This window comes from Wasmannia auropunctata, unplaced genomic scaffold (genome assembly GCF_000956235.1).
Source record: "Wasmannia auropunctata unplaced genomic scaffold, wasmannia.A_1.0 LD336000.1, whole genome shotgun sequence".
Taxonomy (NCBI): domain Eukaryota; kingdom Metazoa; phylum Arthropoda; class Insecta; order Hymenoptera; family Formicidae; genus Wasmannia; species Wasmannia auropunctata.
In genome coordinates, this window is record NW_012026890.1 from 2,546,181 (window position 1) to 2,570,158 (window position 23,978).

Below are 23,978 nucleotides of genomic sequence, written 5' to 3' on the forward strand. Positions count from 1 at the left end.
GCTTAGAATTTGTAAGCAACATTGATAAGCAAACAAAGCAAACAAAGATAAATAAATTCGTCTTCTAATAAAATAAATTATCATGATGTTTTAAATACACTACTATTCTCTCGATAGTTTAATGCATTCGTGTACAAGTAAACAAAAGTTTATGTCGTTAATAATTTTAACTAAAAGTATTTTTACTGCAGTTCAAGTTTTATATTAAATACATCTTTTGATTCGTTTATTTTATTCTTCGTGAGCCTTTAATTCAGTTACAAACAAAAAGATTTGAAAAGTATCGTTTTAAATTCTTCATATTTATATATTCATTTCTCGCTACTTTGCCGTATCATCTTTATGTTGTGCGATAAAAACGTAAAGATGAAGATTAATACGGCACTGACTTTATGGCCGCTTGTCGTAAAGAACACACAAAACACACACGGGCGTATTGCACGTCGTTGCAACAGGACGAGAGATGTAAACGTGTTTCTCGTTGATACCCTTCTTGTAACACAGCCCGCATTATACGAAGTACCGCGTCTTGAGCGGTAGGACATCTGATTTTATTATCGATTCGCGGGGTACGTAATTGTACTTTTATCGCTGATGCAGGGAATGGGAAATGCGATGGGGATATTCTGCTTTTAACATTTTTGCGAACAACGATAAAGATCATTCTGATTCAAAGTGCTCTGTAAAAAGTACTCTCTGTAAAAGTACGTAAAATTATATAACACGTAAGTTGCAAGACTTCCCCGTAACGTCTCTTGACAAGGAAAATATTAACTCGAAGTTGTTCAAACAGTCTACAAATTTTACGGAGACGCATATATAGAGACGGAAGCAATAACGATTGTTCCACATGCGCGGGGAGAGCGGGGTGGGCTCACCCTCTCCCACATACCTTAACTATCTGACAAACCTCCATGTGGCGCGCTTAACTCGCGAAACCGGGCGGCAGCGCATAGAGATGCACCTGCGTGCTATGTATGTGCCGCCGTGCCGTCGGGGCACAAAGGGCTAACTTCCTCCGACGTAATCCCGCGCGGAAGTTGTGCCGTAAACGCTGCGGCGCAACCGGAACCGAATCGATGCTCGGCGACCTCGAAACCGCCGGCGTGCCTCCGCCAGACATCGCGGAGACTCCACACACAGGCGGTCGCAGATGCTACGGACTCGGAGCCAAGCCGCGGCTGCCTATTCGACACGGATTGTTGGTCCCTTCGGGCCGCCTGGTCGGTATAGGGCCGCTCTCTGGGCTCTCTTCGTAGTGCCGGCTGGCATTTTCTGTTAGTCGTCGGCAGACCGCGGAGCTAACCGGTCGGCGGGGACCGCCGCGCGTAAAAAATATAAGCGCCCTCTCTCTTTCTCCCTTTCTATCTGCCATTTGGTCGCGCACGCGTCACTCTCGTATACGATCGGTTATGTTGAGACAGCTGATCGATTAATCGAGCCGCGAAATATAGATGGAGAGAAAGAGGAAGTTTCTCTAATGGATGATGAGAATTGGTAACGAGTTTATCGGCATAAACACGTAGACGTCCGCGATCTGTCGGGTCGCATTCCGCGACGGGAGGGTGCCGCTGACCCGGGGTGGGCCCCGACGGGAGATCGTGAGGGCCCCGCGCATCGTAACACGGGCCGAGCCGTAAATAATAGCGACCGGCACGCGATACGACACACGACTTTCGTGTAAGCGTAACGATCGGGACGTAGCGGCGTATCGCGCGGACATTAATAATCTCGTGGTAAACGAAGGAAACGAGCAAGAGGAAGGAGATAAAAAAATTCCGATATTTTTCAATTAGGTTTTATCCTTCATCCGCTTTTCCTTTGACAAAGCGTTAGCTCCGTTGCGCTCAGAACGCGCCTTAGCTCCGTATAAATATCATAAGGATGGCATATATTATTGATCAAAAAGCGTGGTTACGTATTAATTACAAGTTTGAAGATTATACTGACACGGCGATGGAAGACTATGATGGGATCTACAAACGGCATTGATGACAATAAGTCACAACAGCGAGCTGAATTTTTGGCGACAAATCTTCTGTAAGTTTATGAAAAGTTTTAAAGTTTTTGTGAATCACAATGAAAAATTAATTAAATGTCCTGGCCGTATGACGGAGAAGCCTAGACGCTCTTTTATAACATACTATGATCGATGAGAATGGAAGACTATGATCTGAATTTCTCAGGACGCATCGATTAAAGTTTGACGTGCCATCGTTATGAGATGAGAAATGGCGTTGTATGCTCGCATACTCGTGTAACGCAATACGATAATGTAATAAGCCTTTGATATATCCATAATGAACGATGATAAACGATAATGACTTTATGAATATTTCATGACAGTCTTATGCCGAAAATCGGAGCACGATTCGTGTTTCGAGCAAAAGCCATTTTGTGCCATTGTGCGAGAAACTGTTGCAATTCAATCGACATTAATCGTTCAATAACACTGATCGTTCTGACAATTTTAATAATCACGTGATAATTTTATTTAATAAAGCACGATCTCTCAAAGGTTCTTTTTCCTTGTAAAAACGTCAAAATGTCAAATTTTGCACACCGTGCATTTTTCCTCGATAATACGATGCATGCTGCGTCGCGGGAGTGAAAGATCGATCGAAGAAGCGGCGTGGCGTCTTCAACGTTTTCCGCGATAACGCGTACCCGCGACCCAGTCCGGGTGCGCTGACAAGGCGCGTATAAAATCGACGATAGCGAACTGGACAGCCGCCAGTCTTGCGAGAGCCGCGCGCGAGAGCGGACGTCGCTCGTTTTACGCCGATGCGGTGCCACGTGAGGGAAAAGCCAGGAGGAAAACTCCGTTCGCGCGCAGCTACGAAGTGACAACATTTTTCTTCCCGTTTCTTCCCTCCCGTTGTGGACTCACGTTATCGTGTCGAGCGACAGGAATGGTGTTGGATTGCGCCGGAAGTGCGACAGAATTAAAATCAAGCGGGATCGGCTCTCGGCGTACGTGGGATGTGTCTAATGTGATCGTGGCATTCCATCGGATTTAATTCCATCGACGCGGGAAATCGATGTGCACTGATTTTCTCGTGGATCTTCGACGCAGGACGAAACGAAAAAAGAAAAAAAAAATTGAAAAATCAAACGAACTGAAATTATAAATTAAAAATTTCGACGAGTGCCAATCTATTTGCTACTTTTACTTGATGGACAAACATTAAAAATAATAGAACAAACCGATACTTTATCTATAAAACAACGCTAAATTCAGGACTTTAATAATAAAAAAAGTTACCGTGGGAAATAATTAAACACTTACAATTACGCCCGAGTGAAATGTGACAAACATTTTAATTAACAGAAACAAGAGTATGACGAAGCAATAACAAAATTGAATGTTTCCATCGAACGAACTGTATGAAATTCGTATTCATTGCACTGCTGATTGCTTTTACTAGAGTAGTTAATCGAAACTATACTCGTATCGCTTTACCGCTTTGCTCGAATTGTCGCTTTTCTACAGAATCGATTACAAGCGTTTTCAAGCAGAGCTCTAAGAGCACAGAAGACGGAGAAGAATTCTCAATGGGTGGTAGATTATACGAGACGTAATCTTATCTCACGCGGGATATTTGTAGATATTCTTAAAAAACGTTTACGGCGATTGACCCTGAAGATACTTCCGCGGGGGTGTGAACGAGGCTATTATCAAATTCCCGAAGAGATCGAGCGCGCGTCTACAGTTACCGCGTAGATAAAACTCACACCACTACGCTTCCAGACGAAACCAATTCCTTACAAGTGTTCCGGGAGGATCTTCACAATCTCACCCGCGCGCGCACTTACTCCACTGAAAGTTTCCCGCCCGGCGGCAACTCTCCCGTGAAAATGCGAAGACTAGAATCGCGGAAATCCTGTTTGTGAACAACTTGAAAGTATCTATCTCGTAAAATAAAAATTTATTTCACCGTGAAAATATAAATCGCATCGGTACGAAAACATTCTCTTTGGAACTCGCTCAAGTGGGGAAAAAATTTCGTAAATTGTGCAACAACTATCTTCAGAATCTCTGCAATAACGTTCTCAAGAAAGTTATCCGCGTCGAGTAATAAGGGAAGCATTAAAAGAATTCAGAAGCACGTCAAATTATCAGTGAAGTCTTTAGGACTCTCAAGATATAACTATTGATTTTTCGATTTCCCCGACGAACGTATGACAGATTTGTCCCAAAAAAATCTGCGATCGTAAGCTCCTCGAACTGGAGTAAGTCTCGTCATAAGTCGCGCGCGATGCATCGGACACGAGGGAGTTTCGAGAAGACAAGTGAGAAGTCCTGGGAATCTTAGGGCAACGGAGAAAAAGACGGAAGCCGAAGGAGAATCACACGAAGGCGAAGGAGGAAGAAAGGAGGGAATTGCGAATAACAGGCAGAGGCGAGGGAACGCTCCAGGAATGCCGTGGATAAAGTGTTTGGGTGGTGGAGGCGGGAAGGCCAGGAGGGGCAAGCCACTCAGCGTCAGTCAACCGATCCACCTGCTTGTCAAGGTAAGATTCCTCTTGAAAAGTTTTCCGCAAGACTTTCTTGTGGTGAATCTCATGACGAATCGAGCGACCGTTCGATATATCTGAGTCGTTTCTTCCGAGGAATTTTTCGGAATACTACAGTTCTTTGTGTTCGTCGACTTTTTAGGAATTTAACAGAGTTTCTCTACAAGCAACAGTTAGGAACAAAGTATAAGACAGTAGATTCTCAAAATAAAAAAGCGCATTATATTCAAATAAAATGCGCGTTTCTAATTGTGTATCTTATTAGAGTAATTTCTTTTGAGAAGTAATATGTTGTAAGGACTAATTAATTAAAATTTTATGGACATTGACATAATGAAGTGAATTAAAAATTAAACGACGAGATAATCCCATCCATATGATATTGAATAAATAGTATATATATATATATATATATATACAACATATTACTTCTCAAAAGAAATTACTCTAATAAGATATACAAAATATATAGTATATATATATATATATATTGAAAACTGAAAATTGAAATATATAAAATATATTGAAAATTTTTATAATATAAATGTAAATTTATGTTTGTAAAATTTCCAATATACGTTGTTTAAAAATCCGATAGACATTAATGGAATTTATAAAGGGGCTAGAAATGGGAACACTGATATTACTCCAGTCAATCTATCTAATGTGGTAGCACATGGCCCTTCTGTTTTGTGGCTATCAAATTTGTTTCCTTTCCAATGGGCAACTTGAACCAAGCGGAAAAGTACCTTGATATCTTGTAATATTTTATTGCCTTTACGATATGTGAACGGAACTGTAGTGTTCTCCTCTTATGTACGAGGAAAATTTAACTCGCTTGATTGACTCATAAAACGATGCCTAGTATATAAGTACGATCGTGCCGAGTAATTAAATGATTATAACTAATTGTAAGAAAGAAAGAAAATAACCTTGCAATGATTCAGATAGGTTATAAGGTATATATCGGAAAAGGAATTTTTGTTATTTCGTTTGAAACTGGCGGTTGATATCAGTTCTCGCAAATAAAAATCACCGATAGAAATTAAATTTTCACAGTAAATGTATTATAAAATAAAATTTTTTACAGTAATATAATCTTGCAAAATGAATTTTATTTGATGGTTTATTTGTCTCAATTTATGCCGCTCCTGACGCACATTATAACTATATCCTTTCGAGAAGCGACATAAAATTAAATTACGGGATCTGATAATACTGCGATAATATTTATTGTTTACCATTAATGTTGTTTACCACTTGTCATTCTATCACCGTCCATTTCCCTTCTCATTATCACCGACACGGGATATCGAATACCCCGATAAGTTTATAAAAGAAAAAGAATATAGAATAAAAAGACATCTGTGGATTATACCGTTAATAAGTAGTACGACTTACAAGAAAAAAAGAAGACTGTCTTCAACGTTAGTACGACGGAATGTAGGAGGGTTTCCGCTTAAGGCGATGGTTATTAGGCAGTTTCGTTCGTCCCGGGAGGACGCCGTAAGATCGGGAGATACGAAATCTTTGAGATGATGGAGGGACGCCGCGGTGGTCAACATTTCTCCTCTTCGCCGACTAGCTGATTTATTAATTCTCCAGGACGGCCTTTTTCCTCGGTTCCGGGCCCCGTCGGACGCCCCGCGGGTACCATCATCGATTCGACGATATCTCGGGCACGACCCGGCAATTAAGCCGGTAATAACAGACGCGGTGTTAGCCACTTGTTAAAATTACAACGAGCCTCGGAGTCGTGATATTCATTGCGCGCTTTTGCACGACCGCCGCGCGATATCATTGTGATATTGTTTTGCAATCGCTACAAAAGCGCGCGATACCAATTTCCGGGCACGTTCACGGAATTCTGAGGAAGCACAGACATTACAAATTATTCGAATACAAAATATTCATAAATATTCATTATTCAGATTTAATACATTTCGTATAACGAGAATTCAGACATTTAATTTAAATTGGTGTCTTCCTTTCTGTAAAATATTTTCATGACGTGATTTGAACCCTCCCTCGTTTCAAAACACGCGCAACAGTTATAGAAATTTATTGCCAATAACAATAACGTACGACGGGATAAATCGTAAGAATTAATTGCTAATCACAACGGAAGCCGATTCCAGTAATTATATTTGGAAATCAATTATACGTATGCATTTTTGCGGAATATCATGACACTATTTCTTGGAAAAAAAATATTGAAATGCAGGGACGACATATTTTCTAAACGATGGAGTGAAATTACAATTTAGAAGGCAAAAAATTCTATTTAGGTGGCACGAGAGACCGGCATTCGTGCGAAGAGCTCATATTTCAAGTTTCTGGTCGCCGCATACCGTGTGCGTCGGACAAGCTGTCCCAACAGATGTGCACACGTATACACGAAAATACAATGTCATCAGCGATAAACTGCCGCGCTAAAATAAATGTTAATCGGCGATTTCGCTAATTGTACATTTCGATCGCGAGTCGAATTTCTTTTGCGGATGAGGTACGGAAAAACGCGAGATGACGACGCGACGAGCGGGTGACGAGTTAATTTGCGAGCGAGTCATTACGTGATCAATTTACGTCACTCGCTTCCGTATTTGCATATCGTTCGCAGCGTCGCCGTTACAATGAAATGCGCGGGCGTTTTGCAAATCGCAAAAATAAACTTAGCGGTAATCGAGCGGCCGGATCGCTCATTGTGAAACAGTAGACGTTCCGTCGGATCGTTTCAATCAATTACGCGAATTTGCTGGAATTAATAAGGAAGGTAAAATTCAATTTCAACAAATGTGCATGCAGAATTTTCCATTCGACTCGACATCTCGGCTTCAATAACGCTAATCGCGAACGGAAATACACTGGGAGTAAATCGTCGGTTGGTACAAAAAGAAAAAAAAAACGTTAAGAGGCCGGCAATCAAATAACACTAAGCCACCCGCGGAGGCACGCTATACGATATTTTCATTTAAAGCAGCACTTTAAACGCGATACGATATTCCATGGAACGATTACAAGCTGAGCGTCATTCCTACCTGCGTAAAACGATACAAATATGTGAAACGTGAATTAACGATACGTATGTGTTAGTGTCATGCGCGAATATATATATGCAATGGATACGAGCGAAAAAATCTTGGACTTGCAAAAGTATTGCTTATTAATCACAAATATTCTTTCCTCCCCCAACATAATAACTTAATAAATGGAATTATTACATGTTTCCACAAATAGAATTTCACATCTTTTTTGTTAAATGATTTAAAATATTCTTTCTCTTAGCTGATATCCAACTCTTATATTTAAACATATAAACAATTGACTAGACCGCGTACGTAAGTGAAAATCACAAATAATTTGAGAGCGCCTTCGCTACGATCATGATTGGATTTTGATGCCTAGTAATAATTCTATGAATATTTAAATCCATTATTCAGCCAATTGAACTGCACGCCGAATCAATGTCGGACCTGCAACGCAGTCATTAGCTGAAGCTGGAATGAGATCACAATTGATTCTCAATTCTTAATAATTCAATGCATCTTGAAATATTGCGAAGAACTTATTACGAAAAATATTACCTCAGCCATATTTAAATCTTATATTTAACTTGTAAAAAAAAATAATCGCAAGAAATATAAAGTTTCTACAGCAATGCAGAATCTTTGTAAAGAGACATAATTTTTAGTCATTCATATATAGACACCCTATAGAAGATTGGAGGATCTTACGACAGCAGTTGAATGAGTTTGTGAACGATAATTTTATGGGAGATACGTATACGAGACGAGAAAATGTTTTTCCCGCTACATGCATCCGCCGGTGCTTCAAGTCCGGTCCGACCGCCGCGGCTTTCCAACGGCAGCGCGTCGGCGTTTCTGAACGCGCCGCACTGCGCCGCGCGCCGGCTCGTGGTGTGCGCGAGAGCCGGCTCTCTGTTATTATAACCGTACTATTATCAGTACCGAGAGAGACGCCACGGCGGTACACCTGCGTGCACGCGTATATGCACGCGCGTACGAAATATACGCCCACACCGTCGTGGTGCGCGCTCCCTCGCGATGTAAAGACCGGCAATTAAATTAGCGGGCCCTCGGGGCCTACGGCCGATTTTTCCTTCGCCCACGCGGCCGATTCGTTCCACCACGAAAAGGTGACGTTGCCCGCATGCGGGAAGACATTATCGTCTCGGAATTTTAATCGACGTTTGATAGCGGTCCTAATCGACAACGCAATTATGAAATTCTAGAGAGAGTATTTATGCACTTTAATGCATATAATTTAATTTAGAAAAATAGCAGAGATAGAAAACAGAGTGTAGAGATTGTCGAAATAGAAAGAAGAAATTAAACGGTAGTTTCGGTGGCAACTGAAAGCGAATGTACCTCCTCCCTCTATCATTTATCACGCGAAATATTATATTATCACACCGTGTTTTAAGTATAATTATCTGTATGTTAGTTTTGTAACGCCATCCGACTTTTTTAAGCGTTAGCAAAGCAAGCGATGCAATATCTTACGAAAGGTTAGATTTCTTCGCACGTTGTCGGTTTTCTACCTACGCGCACCAACTCACGACGCATGCGGTACGTTTACTCCGGGCTTTGCTCAATACCTTACGTTGTTTGCTCTTCGCACACGTATTTTTCTTACACCTCGTGGGCGCTGTCACAATATTACCTTACTACCTAGCTTTTCCATGCCTATTTCGATACCTACCCAAAATAATACAGGCATAGGTGTAGCAACGAGAACGTCTCTAACCGGGCATGTAAACTAAATTTTAAAGCGGATCAGTTTATACAAAAGTCTAGCAAGTGTATAATGCGTAATGAACTATTACGCGCATTCGCCAGGTCGATGAACCATGGACCATGATAATTACGTGAATTTCCTAATCCTTCGACTCGAAATGCAAGCCTGCGGGTCTGCGCGAAATCGTGAGCGTGTCTGCTGACCTTTCGACGAAGATTATCATGTCCGCCGGAGTTTTCAGGAATCGACCGGTCGTAATATGCGGTTATGAAAGTTTTTGATAGATCCAGTGTTATGCAAAATACAAAAATCAACAGTCGCGCGAAATATGTCTATTTACTGATCTCGGTATTTTGTAACTTTGATAATTCACACAATATCTGAGCGCTAATAGTTTAAACGGAAATTATGCTTAATTTTACAAATTTATCATTTCTAGTATGTGACCTCTTTTTTTTTTGAAATTTTTTGAAAATTTTAATTAAAAGTTGCGGCGGCTCACGTAAATATCTTCTTATAATGCTCGCAACTTCTTTAATCCTTTTTTCAATATTGATGCTAACCGTGACCAAATTCAGGCTAAATCATCTTAACGAGATTAGAATGAGTCAGTCAATTACGCAGTTTCACCCTTGTCCTATTTTTGGCACCAGGGACGTCTACGGCGATTTAGATAGCAGGACAAAGACAAGAACTCCCTCGTTTCCGAATATAAACGTTAAAAATAACGACGCGATTTTTTTGTTCTCTTGTCTGCTTTCGTGGCGACGTTGTCGTTTTGAACCTATCCGCCAATTTTGTCGCGCATATCTTTATAATATCCAAAACTGCGTACAGATAACTCAATATACAATATTATAATGTAGCATTTTCTTTGAATATTAAAATTTACTTTAATATTAAATATTCAAAATGTCTAATATTCTATTGTTTATTAAATGTTTTGTTAATTTTATGTTTAATTTAATTAATTTATTACATTAAAATATAATGAGTTTTATAAGTTATAATATAGTTGTATTATACTTTATTTTTTGGCGACTATAATAGAAAGTGCCTTAATGCATTAATAATAATGATATTAATAGAAACGAGATCTTAACTTCATAAAACGATTATATCGCCTTCGCTTGAGATTAAAGTTGTATTATAAGTGAGTGACTCTCGTTTCCCGTCTGCAATTAAATTGAATTGCAAGCTGCGAGCTTCCGAGTGGCGGCTAGGGTGATTGCATTAATAAATTTCTTGTCTCTTCGAATGCTTGGCACTCAAAGGGATGCGCTTTTAATTTAAAACGTCAAACTGATGTGTTTATATAATTTCAGTAATAGAGATAACGTGCAATAGTGATCTAAATGTAAATTGAAATATTCGCGTTATTTGTACAGCAATATAAATAGTTCGCATTGTCAAATGTACGAGTCAGTCTTTCCGTGAAGATATGCGCAATATGTCCAAATAATTGAAAACAAGCATTACCGCATAAATTATTTACATTTTTTTTAAAGTATTTTATTGCCAATAAAATTGAAAATTTATTCTGAGGTAAACGCATCTTTTCTATAGTTCCCTTTGAATGAACCATTTTTACACTTGACTATTTCATTTCCGAATCGAATTTATCAAAAATATTAATGTTGTACTTCTATTTGGTTAAATAAAAATGTGCTAATAAATGCAATATACAATATATGTGTAACAACTTCTATAAAGTACGAAATGGTGGATTTTTACGAATGGCAATCAAGTGCTCACCTTGCTGCGCGCAGCGAGTCGCTTTTCTACTTTTTACTGTCGCAAATTAAGCGCGAGCGATATCCGGCGGAAAGAAAGAGCGTGACGGTGTTAAAGAGACTCTTAATGAGCGTTAAGTCGTAGGGAATGCTTAAAAAGGAGAAAAAAACGACGAACGGACAGATACAAGGAGATTAAATCGCGCGATATCACGGCCGACTCCCGGCACCACTGGCGATGGCGACGGTCGACCTCTCTCGAGATTCCTTAATTGCACTTGCACGACGATTCGCAATTAAAAGTTCCACAATTAGGACACACGACGTATTCTCGCGCGCGTTATTGTCCGCGAAGGGCCAACTTTCCTGGTGAAACAGTATTAGGTAGCGTAAAGAGTGCTCCTAATGTCTTGCTCCTTTAACCCTTTTTCGAATTAATTTTCAATGTTCGCCATTAATCATGAATAATGCCGAGTAAAACTTTCCGCGAGAGTTCTAGTCGGCCGGAAAATGAATGCCGCGAAAATTTTATACGTTAGAAGTTTTATTCCATGTTTATAGGTGCGGAATATAATGTGTATATATAATGCATTATAGCTGTTTAATATTAAATACGTTTCTTTAGCTAATATTTTGCAAAATTATGGTACTGTTTAATATTTATTTTTTTAAATTTATGGTATTGTTATCTGTCTGGCATATTTTGATTGTCCATTGTCATCGTGACAATCAGTTAATAAAATTTGCGATATTTACTTTATATTCGTATACGTTATTGTTCCACGGTCGACTATGAAGTTACACGCCGTATTGTTCTCTTGAGTTTAATTGATGTTTGTGGGCAGGAAGTGTTTCGTGCCAATGTCAAATATTATAATAATACACAATGTACTGTGGGAATGAAACAATGGGTTTTACCGTATGCTTTAATTGTGATCGCTTACGGATGGAGTACTAAACCGTTCATTGATCGCGTAAATAATAAAATTATTAATTATATATCGTCTAAAAAGGATCATATCTTTTAACGATAAAGCCTAGCAGGACTGTTAGCTTTACATGATCTTTAATTTCTAAATAACTGCACGTTGTCAACATTGATTGGTACCCATTCGCTGCAAGTAAACTTTTATTATTCACATGCAATAAGCCAAGGTTTCTTTAAAACGCCTATTTACGTAGGATCCTGCGAATTATAGGTACTTTCATCGAACAGCCTATAATCATCCCGTATAATACAGTATAATTAACGTTAGGCATGCAAAATGATTTCTGCTATATTAATTACACGTTTCTAACGATGCGAAATGACAAATTCCAATGACGATGCCGCTATTTCTCATCGATCACGATTTTTCCGATTGTGTCTCATATCTTGTGAAAGAGAGACGTCAGTCTGCTGTATACCTGTTGGAGTCTGGACGTTGAGCGATGGCAATGAGGAAGGCACGACGGAGGAGCCAGGACCTCCGTGCGCGTGGCGTCCAATCATTGGCTTATTGTTTTGAATAATTGATGCGCCACTTCGTCGAGCCGCCGTCGACTTCGAAAAGAATCGAAAGCTCCGTGTGTGGCACGCGCTTGGTTAATATGTCGAATGAAGCTTAAAATTCCACATCTGTCGATGTTGCCCTTGGTATAATGTAATAATAATGTAATAACGATCTATATTCCGATTTAATTATTTTATTAATCTTTGAATATATCTCTCTTTCGTAATAACTTACAATCTTTTAAAAAATATTTACGTAATCATCCGTGTTTATGTTTTTCTCACGCGCGCGCGTATGTGTGTATATGTATGTGTGTGTGTGTGTGTGAGATCAATCTCGTTAAGTATTCATATTATATCGATATTAATAGCCGATGTGTCAGCCTGCGCAAATATAACTTACATACGCCTCGCGATTGCGAAACGGTGGCAGTGAATACACACCTCTTTACGCGAGCGCGCGAATAGTCCATCAGGCGGATATCTCATATCAGCGAAAAAGCAAATCCGAGAGCGCGTCAACGTTGCGCCGTCGCGCATACGTGTGTAATATGATAATCCGCCAGACAATACCGGGAAATGTCAGGGAGTAAAGCGCGGCGCGTTTCCCCGCGCTATTCCTCGCGAATGCAAAGCGTTTACGATCGGCTTGAGCCGATCGTTATGTGGGAAAAATTTCTCGCGACGACGACGACGCGCTCCGAGTTTATGATCGGTTAGCTGCGTCTGACAAAAATAGTTTACGACTGTTCACGTCGTCAATCTCTCTCGTTTTCATCTTATCCGCGTTCCCGGTGCGGCGCGGCGGCCTCCTCGCGGGGCCTCAATATCTTAACGCGCGAGCGCGGTTATGTTTATTGTGATCGTATCATTCCCTGTTAGAGAGAGGTCCGCCCGCCAAGAGCGTGTAATCTTCGCGCGGGACTACGCGCGAGCGGCGCGGCCGTGGCGGCGCAAACGACGGAATTTAATTACGGGCGTTAAGGACATTTTTTCGATCGTTAATTTCGATTGGCCGACGAATAACAATGGTCGACATCGCGCCGAGATCGACCAGATGAGATCGTAAAAGCCAATCTATGAATATTAAGTGAGTTTTTCTTTTAATGCGGTGTACTTGCAGCGCAGTCGTCAGACCACTTTTTCTGAACGACGTCGATAAGAGTCGCAGTTTATCGCGGGATATTGCAACGAGCACGATTTTGTTCAAATAAACAGATTATTTGTAGTACCATGCTCTTATGGTACTTACGGCAATAAGTTACTTCTAATTACTTTATTACAATCCCGTTGATGGAGTTATCTTGTGACTCATAAATGTGCGGATAACGAATAGAAAGAACCCGAGGATCCAGGAAGCAAATAGGATTTTGTAAAAATCCATCTACATGTATTTCGAATTATGATAAACGCGACGTTGTTTAAATTTCATAAACGACTAAACTACGATGTTAAATCCGGAAAAAAATGCGACACAGTTATTTTTCGTTTGTTGGACACTTGTTCCTCGAGATTGCTTATTAGATAAATCAACAAAATGTGGATAAAAATAAAATCGTACACGCCCGTACACTTATCCGAAGTGCAAACAACGGCGCAATCTCGCCCGACCCCATGTAATCGCATTTACTCTTGGTGCAGCTCTTCGGAATACACGGAATTGCGTCGTGCATCGCGTAAGCAGATAGCATAGGCGAACGAAATCGCAGCGAAGCGACCGGACCCGCAGGGCGAGCGCACAGAGCGGCGCGTTCGCGACCTTTGGTCCGCGTGTGCGAGCCCCGTAATTATATTTTCTCCAGTTGTGGATCGTGCCGGAATATTTCCCGAGCGTAACTCCGTTTTCCGCATTCACGTCGACCGTTGGATCATTGCCTGGTAATCAGCTCGGCGAACCCACCTCCGTCCACCGTCGCGACGGTATCGTCGAGATAGGCAAGGGGTCACCGGATGATTTCAGAAGAGGACGAGCGGCAATAATGAGGACGAGCCGAGGGAAAGGGACTTGGAATTTGTTGTGTAGAGAACCGTGCGCAGCGCGACTGCCGGATGAAATAAACAGTAGTAATGAATGGATGTGCGTGCGCTGCTCCTTCGCGCACAATTAACGGCACATCAGAGAATGCGAGGCTAAGGGCCTCCGCGTCGGTGAACAAACCCCGGTAGTAGTCCTTTCCCTCGGACGCCCACGCACTCACCGAGAAGAGACAAGTGTCGCAAGCACGACGACGATTTCGAAAGACCGACTATTACGTTCGACTTTAACGACATTCTTACTTTTCTTCACATGAATCTAGTAAAGAATGCGAGCGAATTTAATAAAAATTAGAATAAGAAAATTGAATAATATAGCTAATTTCTCGTGATTCAGAATATTTTGTGGTTATTGAAAATAAAATCGAGAAATCTGTTATTTTTACAAGAAATAACTGCGTTTTTCTTTTTGTTGCCGTCGTACATCTTGCGGGGAACAGAGCTGCAAGAAGGTGCCGAGTAAAGCAAAGAACATATTCCACTATGTATAAGAGGGTGAAAGGTGAAGATCAGAGGATAACACAGTAAAGACGCTTTTAACTAAATCGATCAGATACGCGAGCTTCGTTCCTCAGTGGCACCTTCGTCTATACAATGTCTTTTCTTGATTTATGACTGATTTACACACACACACACTTCTGTAATTTTTCCATCTTCTTTTCTCAAATTGTATTTTCGCGATTCAATTTCTGCACCCAATTTCGAGATATGCGTCGAGCAAAAGAGTTTTTAAATAATCATGTAACTTTATTTTATTTTTAAATGTGAATCGACAATTATTTTAAATTCCTACTTATAAAAAGATTCCTTTTCAATCTAAGAGATCCCAAACTTTCTCGCGCATAAAAATCCGTAGAGGAATTAACATTTTCGAGATGCGGCATAATTAACCTATAGCACTCTCAGCGATGAATAATCAACCACTAAATAACAGATAAACCCTTCAACGCTAAAAGTATAGATTGCATAGTCGTTTCCAGAATTATGGAGGAGCTCTTAGCCGCACGATTTATCGTTCGGTTACGGTTGCCGACTGGGCGTTTCACTTCATCAACGATATCGAGAACGGGCCTAAGGATAATGGGCCACTAAACGCTGGACCACTATCTAGACGAAGTACGCTGATATCAAGAGATGCGCGCAATTTAAAGCCGCTGTAAATCGCTGGAAAATCCCTACGATCGAATTGCTTCTTGTCTGAAAGTTCTAGCAATGGACTATATGAAAAATAATTGTACTGTTTTTTTTTATTCGCGACTATATATAAAAAATTATTATAAAGTTGCCGATATCACATAAAACATCTAGATTATTATTTGAACTAACGTTATAAATTAAACGTTGTTATATAATAAAATATTTATTGCTTTACAATCTGCATATAGAGATAAATCTAGAAGATAATTTTATTAGACAGAAATTTTTATATTAAAAAAAAATCTTTATGTTAATTGTCTAAAAAAGGCTTTATATATTGGAAAAGCATCGGAAACGGAATTTGATCGTCTGGATAAATGTGTAAGCATGCTTGCGCTTCCTGTTTGGACCATTAGCCCCGACAAGGGCCGCGCAATCGAGCCGAAGGATCAAAGTGTACGTAATGGTCGCGTGCTGACTTATACGGCGAGGACGACCGCTTGGATTCCCACGAAAAGCACGATTACGGCGCGCGATCCCTTTTGCTACTCGAGAGAACAAAGGTGAAGATCAGAATTTATGGCTGGAATTAATTTACGGGACGGAATTTCCGGATGAATCTCAAATTGAGAAGACCGGAGATTCGGTCTTCTCCATTGAAAAGACTATTCCTTTCCTGATCATTCATCTTGTTATTGATAATTGTCTACGAAGACTAATATTTTTAATTTTGCAATATATTTTTATCAAATACAAAAATTATACAATTCTGACATCGAATTTTCAAATATAATGTAATGCAAAAGATGCAAGATTATTAAGTATATTCTCATGTAAAAATATATTATGCAACAAAAAACTATTAAAGTTTAGATACTTTGTGTTATAAAATTTCTTTATACAACGCAAGATTATAAGAAAAGATTTTAATTTTACTGAAGCACAAAGAGTACAGCGAAACACTCGTTCGCGATGCGAGAAACCAGTTGTTGCGTTACTGCGGTAATTACATTTTCCGCAATAGAAGGAGAACCTATCAGGAATTGAGGAAATCAACGACTTCCGAGATTACAGATATCAATAAGGCATATCAACGGTGCTGTTCATTACATCGCTAGTTATGAAACCGCAGGTGTAACGTGCCACAAAAGCCCATCGCTTCTGCAACTATCAATACCGCATTCCCGTAATAACCGCGATTCACGTGACGCGTATCCCCGTCCAGCGATATCCCCGCGCAATTTGTTGAAACTACATTTTCTTCAATTCAGAACGTTACGTCATTATAGTCATTATCTCCGGTTATGTCTTGACCGCACTATTCCCCCCACGTTCGTCACGTCGATCGCGGGGTCTCGATTTATACAGAGACGCGAGCCGTAGCGGATTTCACCTCTACTTAAATCCGGTTAACTGGACTATCGTACGTGATTTTCCTACAGAACACACACGCGTTCCTCACGACGTGAAAATATTGAACGTAAGTGATGTAAGTGAATGTCAATTCATATTTCACGGACGTACTTTTTGATTTATTAATTAAATGAAACATTGACTTGCATTTCTCCATATTAATTGACGCGTGTCAACGTTTTTATTTATTTTTTTATTAATGCGTTATTTATTATTTATTTATTTTCAGTTATACTTCATATTTATTATTTTCAGTTAAAATTTATATTTATTGCTTTTAGAGTTATATTGAAAATCATATTTAAGGCAACAACGATTTCTGTGTAAAATATTCAGTAATTTCTGTACAAAATGTTCAATTATTAGATTATTATATTCAATCTCAAGATTAAATATTCGTACTAATTAGCTCTAGCTCCTTTTTGCAATAATAGATCTTTATGAGATATTAGATTTGTCTATTTATTTTTAATCTCTCTAATTTTTGTATATGCATACATTTTTTATATAACTATCATGTTATCATCAACTATGTATAATATATATTTGATGCAATTTTTACGATCAATATCCAGGATGATCCATTATCTTAATAAAATATATCATTCATCAACGATGTGCAATGACGAAGTTATGAGAGAGAGACTCTCAGGCTCCCTTCTGCTCTTCTCAGTGTCAGATTCGTTCGTTGCACTCGTATAATACAACATTCGCGGAAACGGATTAATTACAATCGTGCGTTTTAATCACACGTGACATTATTACGATAGAATTCTATCGAAATGCGATCGCAATGCTCGAATAATCAAAAAATGACAGTCATTTTAATAATACGCGATACAATGTAATCAATAAAATTAAATTAATAATTAATTAAAACGCAATTATCCGAAGACATACAATCAAAGTTCAGTATATATTACATGCATTCAATATATTTTAAATCGAGACATTTAATATATTCGGTAATTCTATCACTAAATTCGAAAGTAAAATTAAATTTGAATCAAAGTTTGATATACTCAAAGTTATGTATTGTTATAAGACAATCTATTGTTCATGCGCGTATAAATGTCAGGATAAAATAATATTTAAAAATATCTCTTCTATCTCTTTTCGACTACTTTCATAACATGAAAAAGTCGTGCTTCGATATTTATTTCAATCAAAATATTGGATACGTTTGCAGCTGTTAATCACGAGAGTTAATTAATTACATATACTGATAGTCGAGCTAATTGCGCGCAGAAAACAATCATGTTTCTCCTCGTACTTGATTGCGATCGCGTTTCGATGGGTAAATATGGCAACACGCAGAGTGGCACGCGCCGCTACCTGTCGACTCCGAGTCTCGCGGTCCGCGCCGCAACACGACGCATTGCGTATGTTATAACGCTTGACAATCAAAAACAAACAAACACCATGTATCATAATTATTACCGTTTTGAAAAACTGAATATTTCATAACATAAAATTACTTTGAATAATTTGATTTTTTATATCTTAATTATGAATTTCGAAAAAGCAACTGTTATTGCACAATATTGCGTTTCGTTTTGTGAATTTATTAGCATTGTCTAAGAAAATGATTAATTTCTTTTTTATTGAAGGGACGTTTAAAATAAAAATATTGTTATTTAAATTCTAATTGGTAAGAGAATTTGCTTCAATCTGATTAATATAAATGTATATTACTAATAGCTAATTTTATATGCATGTTATTTTAACGTTTTAAAAATAATTATTTAAATACCTTATTATTCTTTTTAGAACAAAATTATAAAGAAATATCAGTTTTTATTCTTATTGATTTATTTATAAGAAATTAATTACGTGTTATATCTTAAAACAGATTTTTAGCAGAAACGCGATTATAATTATGGGTAGTCTTGGTAGCTGGGTAGTGTAACTGAAGATTCTTCAGCATTCTCTTTATTTAGCATACCTTTTCTTTTCTCTTGATTAAATATCCTCGACAACGCTCCAATCGATCGAGGAAATTCCGATTTAAGTTAAGTGCCACGTTACAAGCTCGAGCGATTCGAATCGCGGTGTCACATCGTTCGTTAGGGAAAAAGAGAGTAAAGAGCAGGCAGGAAGAGGCATAGAGAGGAAGAAGAAACTCATGTGATCTTTGATGCCAAGCAGATTAGAGCAGGTCGGGGACGCTCGGCCTGCTCCTTCCTCCCCTCTTTCTTTTAGTGCATTCTCTCGCTCTTGAATACCTACGCTACGCCCTAACAGAGGAGCACACATAATCGAACGCGACGCCCTTCATAGGGCGCATCTGGGCGGCGACGACACCTACGAAAAAAAGGCGAACCGGTTTTGTTGGGGGCTCAAAGAGGCGTTTAATCGCGGCCTTGTTAGAATCCTCACGCTACGTTCCGTCGAACTTTTGACAGAAACTAAAAATCATAGAGGCGTTAAGTAACCGATAATTGCTTTATTTGAAAAGGAGCGAAATTTATTACTATTACTGAAATTTTAGAAATATATTAAAAAGTATTATGGAAAAACTTAATTTTATTACTTGATATGTCTTATGCGCTTGTGCGCTCGTATGATTGTGTAATGTTTAATTTTAACTGTTGACCATTTATTCGATTTCTTTTTCTTTCCGCTTATGCGTGCGAATATGATCCGCAAAACGGAGTATGATGCATTTGGCGGTTCCGATTATTCAAAAGTATATTTAGAATCTTTGAGTTGTCTCAACTCACGTAAACTGTTTAAAATATAGAGATATTTCTAGTCAAATGTTTCGCGGAACCGCACGTGGACACATCCCCACGTGCCCCGTCGGCTATAAATAATGCTAACTATCTAATATGTATCGATGTGCATCCGCGTCACATGGCGTCTCGGATGAATTTATCAAGCGCTCGTTCGTGCATCTCCACCCCCTCCCGACGACGCGTTCCCATACATTTTTCTCCCAAGTCTCCATGGAAATCCTACACGAGATCGCGTCACGCCAGCCGCGACATATGTTGGAGGAGGCGATCTCGGGAACGGGCTCTCAATCTTATCGCGATCGTGACTCGAAATCCGTCGGGCGAACGGCGATCTCCGCCGCGGAGAAACGCCGAAGATTTATTTCGCATTTTCGCGTGCGGAACGATTTTCATATAACTCTCGCAGACCTTCCTAATGATTCGTTTAGTCCTTCCTAATGATTCGTATTCATCACACGTAGCGCGCCAAATGCGATAATATGAATAAATTGAAAACCAGTCTCGAACGCATACTTGTTAGCTTCATACGCGTGCAAAATATATATATATTTTTTTCTCGCACATGCTGGAAAGTACCTATATTTCTGAACATCGCGCTTTGCTCTAATAATGCAAAGTAATGTATCTTGCTTATATGTAACCAGCGCAATGTATTTGAGATAAGGAAATGCGTTACGCGCCGAAGTAAAATATTCACGGGTTAAACCGACGGTTTTAAGGTCAAGCTTAGGAAAAATTTGACTTTAAGATATACACGTACACTCACACTCGTTTATAAAAGCGCTCTCGTGCTGCGTCAGGTTCGAATTTATTAATTCAATCCTCGTTTCACGTAATATTGTATGATGCCAGTGAGGAAGGGTCGTATTAGCATAACGACTTTCCTCTACATTTTGTGAAATCTTTTCGGGTGCTTTATATAAAGGAAACGCACACGCACGAATTGCGTCGGTGAACGAGATGTAAGAGCCTTCTTATAGCCGGAGAACGTGCTCTCGCGATATAGCGACATATTAGCAGCATTTTGAAGTTATTTAGAACCCGACGTATTTGCTTTATCCGATATTCAAAGCGAACTGTGTGACCACGAGAAAAAAATTTCTCTTTCTTATAATAAAAAATTTTTATTTCTTTTATTCTTAAATTACACGTACAATTTCCACAAATTATACTGGGTATCTTAATTTTTTTATTTCCATTTCTAAAAATAAGTACTTTTTCAGTGATTAATGATCACATAGTTATTATGTTTATCTTACGTATCCAACCTAAGAATTTCTTGGTTGATCATTTTTCTAGACCGGACCGCCGTGAGACTAAATAAATTCGAAATAACTTGCGATTTTACGAGCAACTGGTACTTGGACGGGAGATCATTGGCGGTAGAGAAATCCAGCTTTGAAGCGCGGCAGACGACCGGCCACGCGCGCGCGAACAAAGAACGTAGAATGTTTTACAGCTCATGCCGACCGGATGGACCCTGTGGTCAACGACGATACTCGTCTTGGGTGATGTTCGACTCTTGCCCGCGAAGAGAGTCCCGCGCCTTTTTCGCGTTCCGATGCGCTAACCCACGTGCGTGAACGTTCTCACGAAACAATGGTCCAGTGGTTTAGTCAGAAAAGCTTTTCGTTCTAAGTTAGGATCGTGCGCACAGTTATGGTACAATAAATAGGTTCTCGGAACGGCGTTCGTTTATCGGCGAAAATAAGACGTCATGGAAAGTCGTGAAAGTTTATTTGAGAAGCATATATGAGTGGCCAAACACAAAAACGGATAAACACGTTATTTATGTTTTTGGTGTAAATTTGATATCGGTATAAAGAAGGATTATGTTATCGAATATTGTGATTTATATTTGAAAAATTTAATTATTTCAATAAAATTTAGAACAGTAAAATTATAAACAAATTTAATTATAAAAACGACAACGTTCCTAATAATTTTACACTTATTTAACATATCGCAATTGTAATTTTCGTATTAAATATTTCAATTTAAAAATAACAATAGGAATTATTTTTTTTCTTGCAAAATTTATTAAGAAAATATGAGAATTTGTTCAACTTTAGAGAAGACATTTGAAATGACGGAAATTGAAGTAATCTAATCCTTATGTCGTTAACAGCAGGGCATTCTTAGATTTTTGAGACTAATTAGCTAGTTCATTAGTTGAAAATTCGGACAGAGCCGACGTTTAGAAATGAATCCTTGTTAGAAATGAATAAAGTTTCCTTCATTCAGCAAAGGAAATTACAAACGTTTCTCACTAGAATATAACGAGCTGCTATTTAATGTAACCATATGCTTGATAAGATTAATAGTTGGCTTTGAGTTTAATTGTAAACATGTTTCGGTTTACGCTTTTCAAATCCGTTAAGAATGTTAAATCGAAATCATTAACTCGGACGCGAGCCGCTTCGCCAAGAGTACTCGTCGACCGTCATTCTGCACGAAGGTTGAAAGGATTAATCACATACGAACGACGCTCGCTTGACAAAGTCACGAGTTCGAGAGAACGCCGCGGAAATCGATAGATCTCAGTGGGTGGATCGGTAGAAATGTCTGCGCAATTGCGCGCCGTGAAAGACGAGGCTGTGTGCCCCGCATAAGAATACCAACGCGACTGCGAGGCCACCCGTGGAACTTGTTTTACATAATCGGTCAGAGGGGTAACGATGGCTTCTTTTTTTTAATAAACCGGACGCATATCTTCGTGCGTTTCTTCACGAAGACGTCGTACGCTTCACGGTTATGGTTTTAGCGATCTGACTGCGGAGATCACCGAAGGAATTTATTTATGGTCGCTGCACACACCTTAACTCATATTGTTCTGAATGTAAGATTTATATCTTAAGTAGAAAATTATATCGATTATTTCTCCTAGTAACAATGAATTTGCTTCTTTAATTGAATTAATTAAATATTTGTATATATAGAATAATAAAATAAAAATTGTTTTGATAGAAAAACCAAAAAATTTTAAACGACAAATTTTTGACTGCCTCAGTGGCAGTCCGACTTTCTAATCAAGAAGATAGATGTAAAAGACAGAACTGACCACGTTTACAACTTGTTCTCGATCGTTCGGAATCGGTTAGCAGTTAATCTCAACTCTCGCCTAACCAATATATCTACCATTTTCCGAGATCTCGAAGTTACGTGACCAAAATCGCAATTCAGTTTCCGCCAAGTGAAGCGCACAACTTGTAACTGCAGCTTCGCAGGAGCCATTAACATGGCCCCTTGAGTTTTCTCTCTAGATGTATCGAAATATAGAAGAGTGACTTACCTTGCTTCGGCTGAGTGGACGTATTGTGCTAAGTGCTTCCGTCACATTCCACTCGATGAGGAACGAGCAAGCAACAGCAACGAGCACTACTTGTCATAGACTGCATTCTTCGAACTCCAGAGGTCCAGAGATTTTTCCGGATTTCTTCGAATCTGTTAAACATAATAAAGATAACACGTTATTAGAAAAGAACACGCACTCATTAATATTTTATAAAGAGACATTTTCTTTATTACTATATCTATAGGTAACTATATACATATAATAGCCGCTCATATCAATGAAGCATATTCTCTGGGCGTACAATATTCATTTGGCGTACACGTAACTTGGCAGCAAGTAGCAATTATCCCGCGCTCGTTGGAAATTAATAACTAATGACATTAATATTCTGCAAGCGGAGCTATGTCACAAAAGCACAACTTCATCAAAATTATATGAAATAGTGTTATGAAATTTTTTAAATCTTAATCTTAACGTTGCGGAAAGCGTACATTTATATTCTGAAAAAGTAATCTTTTACGAAAGTAAGTATATCCATGGTTAATAACAATGCCGTATATATCATATTGCTAATGATCCTCAATCGAAACTCACTATATATATTTAAAAAATTAAATAAATTTCTTTTACATAAATTTCTGTATTTACTTGAGTTTCTTGTTCTCTTGCTTCAGACACGATACTTCTACGAAAGACACTACAAGAATGGAGAAAATTTTTGAAATCCACATTTCTGCTGTTAAAGAAACTATATACACTGCACTATGATTGGTTCTTTGCCAGGTAGTTTCACAGGTTAAATATATACAGTCTGTTCCACAAGAGCGTACGATCTGTCTCTTTTAAGAAAGAAAAGATTT

The 23,978-nt window shown here is 38.9% G+C and overlaps 1 protein-coding gene across 6 annotated transcripts in view; it reads left to right on the plus strand.

Annotated features, from left to right (window-relative positions):
• The first annotated feature begins 2,685 nt into the window (after positions 1-2,685).
• The window catches only part of LOC105453348 (tensin-1), a 173,683-nt gene continuing 152,390 nt past the window's right edge, over positions 2,686-23,978 (plus strand). For 4 of the 6 annotated variants that reach the window (XM_011695211.1, XM_011695214.1, XM_011695213.1 and 1 more), the window contains exon 1: positions 2,686-4,515. In XM_011695211.1, coding sequence (XP_011693513.1) covers positions 4,423-4,515 — 93 coding nt within the window. In that variant the 5' untranslated portion in view covers positions 2,686-4,422. The remainder of the gene's footprint in view (positions 4,516-23,978) is intronic. The other 2 variants (XM_011695219.1, XM_011695225.1) reach the window with 2 other exon arrangements.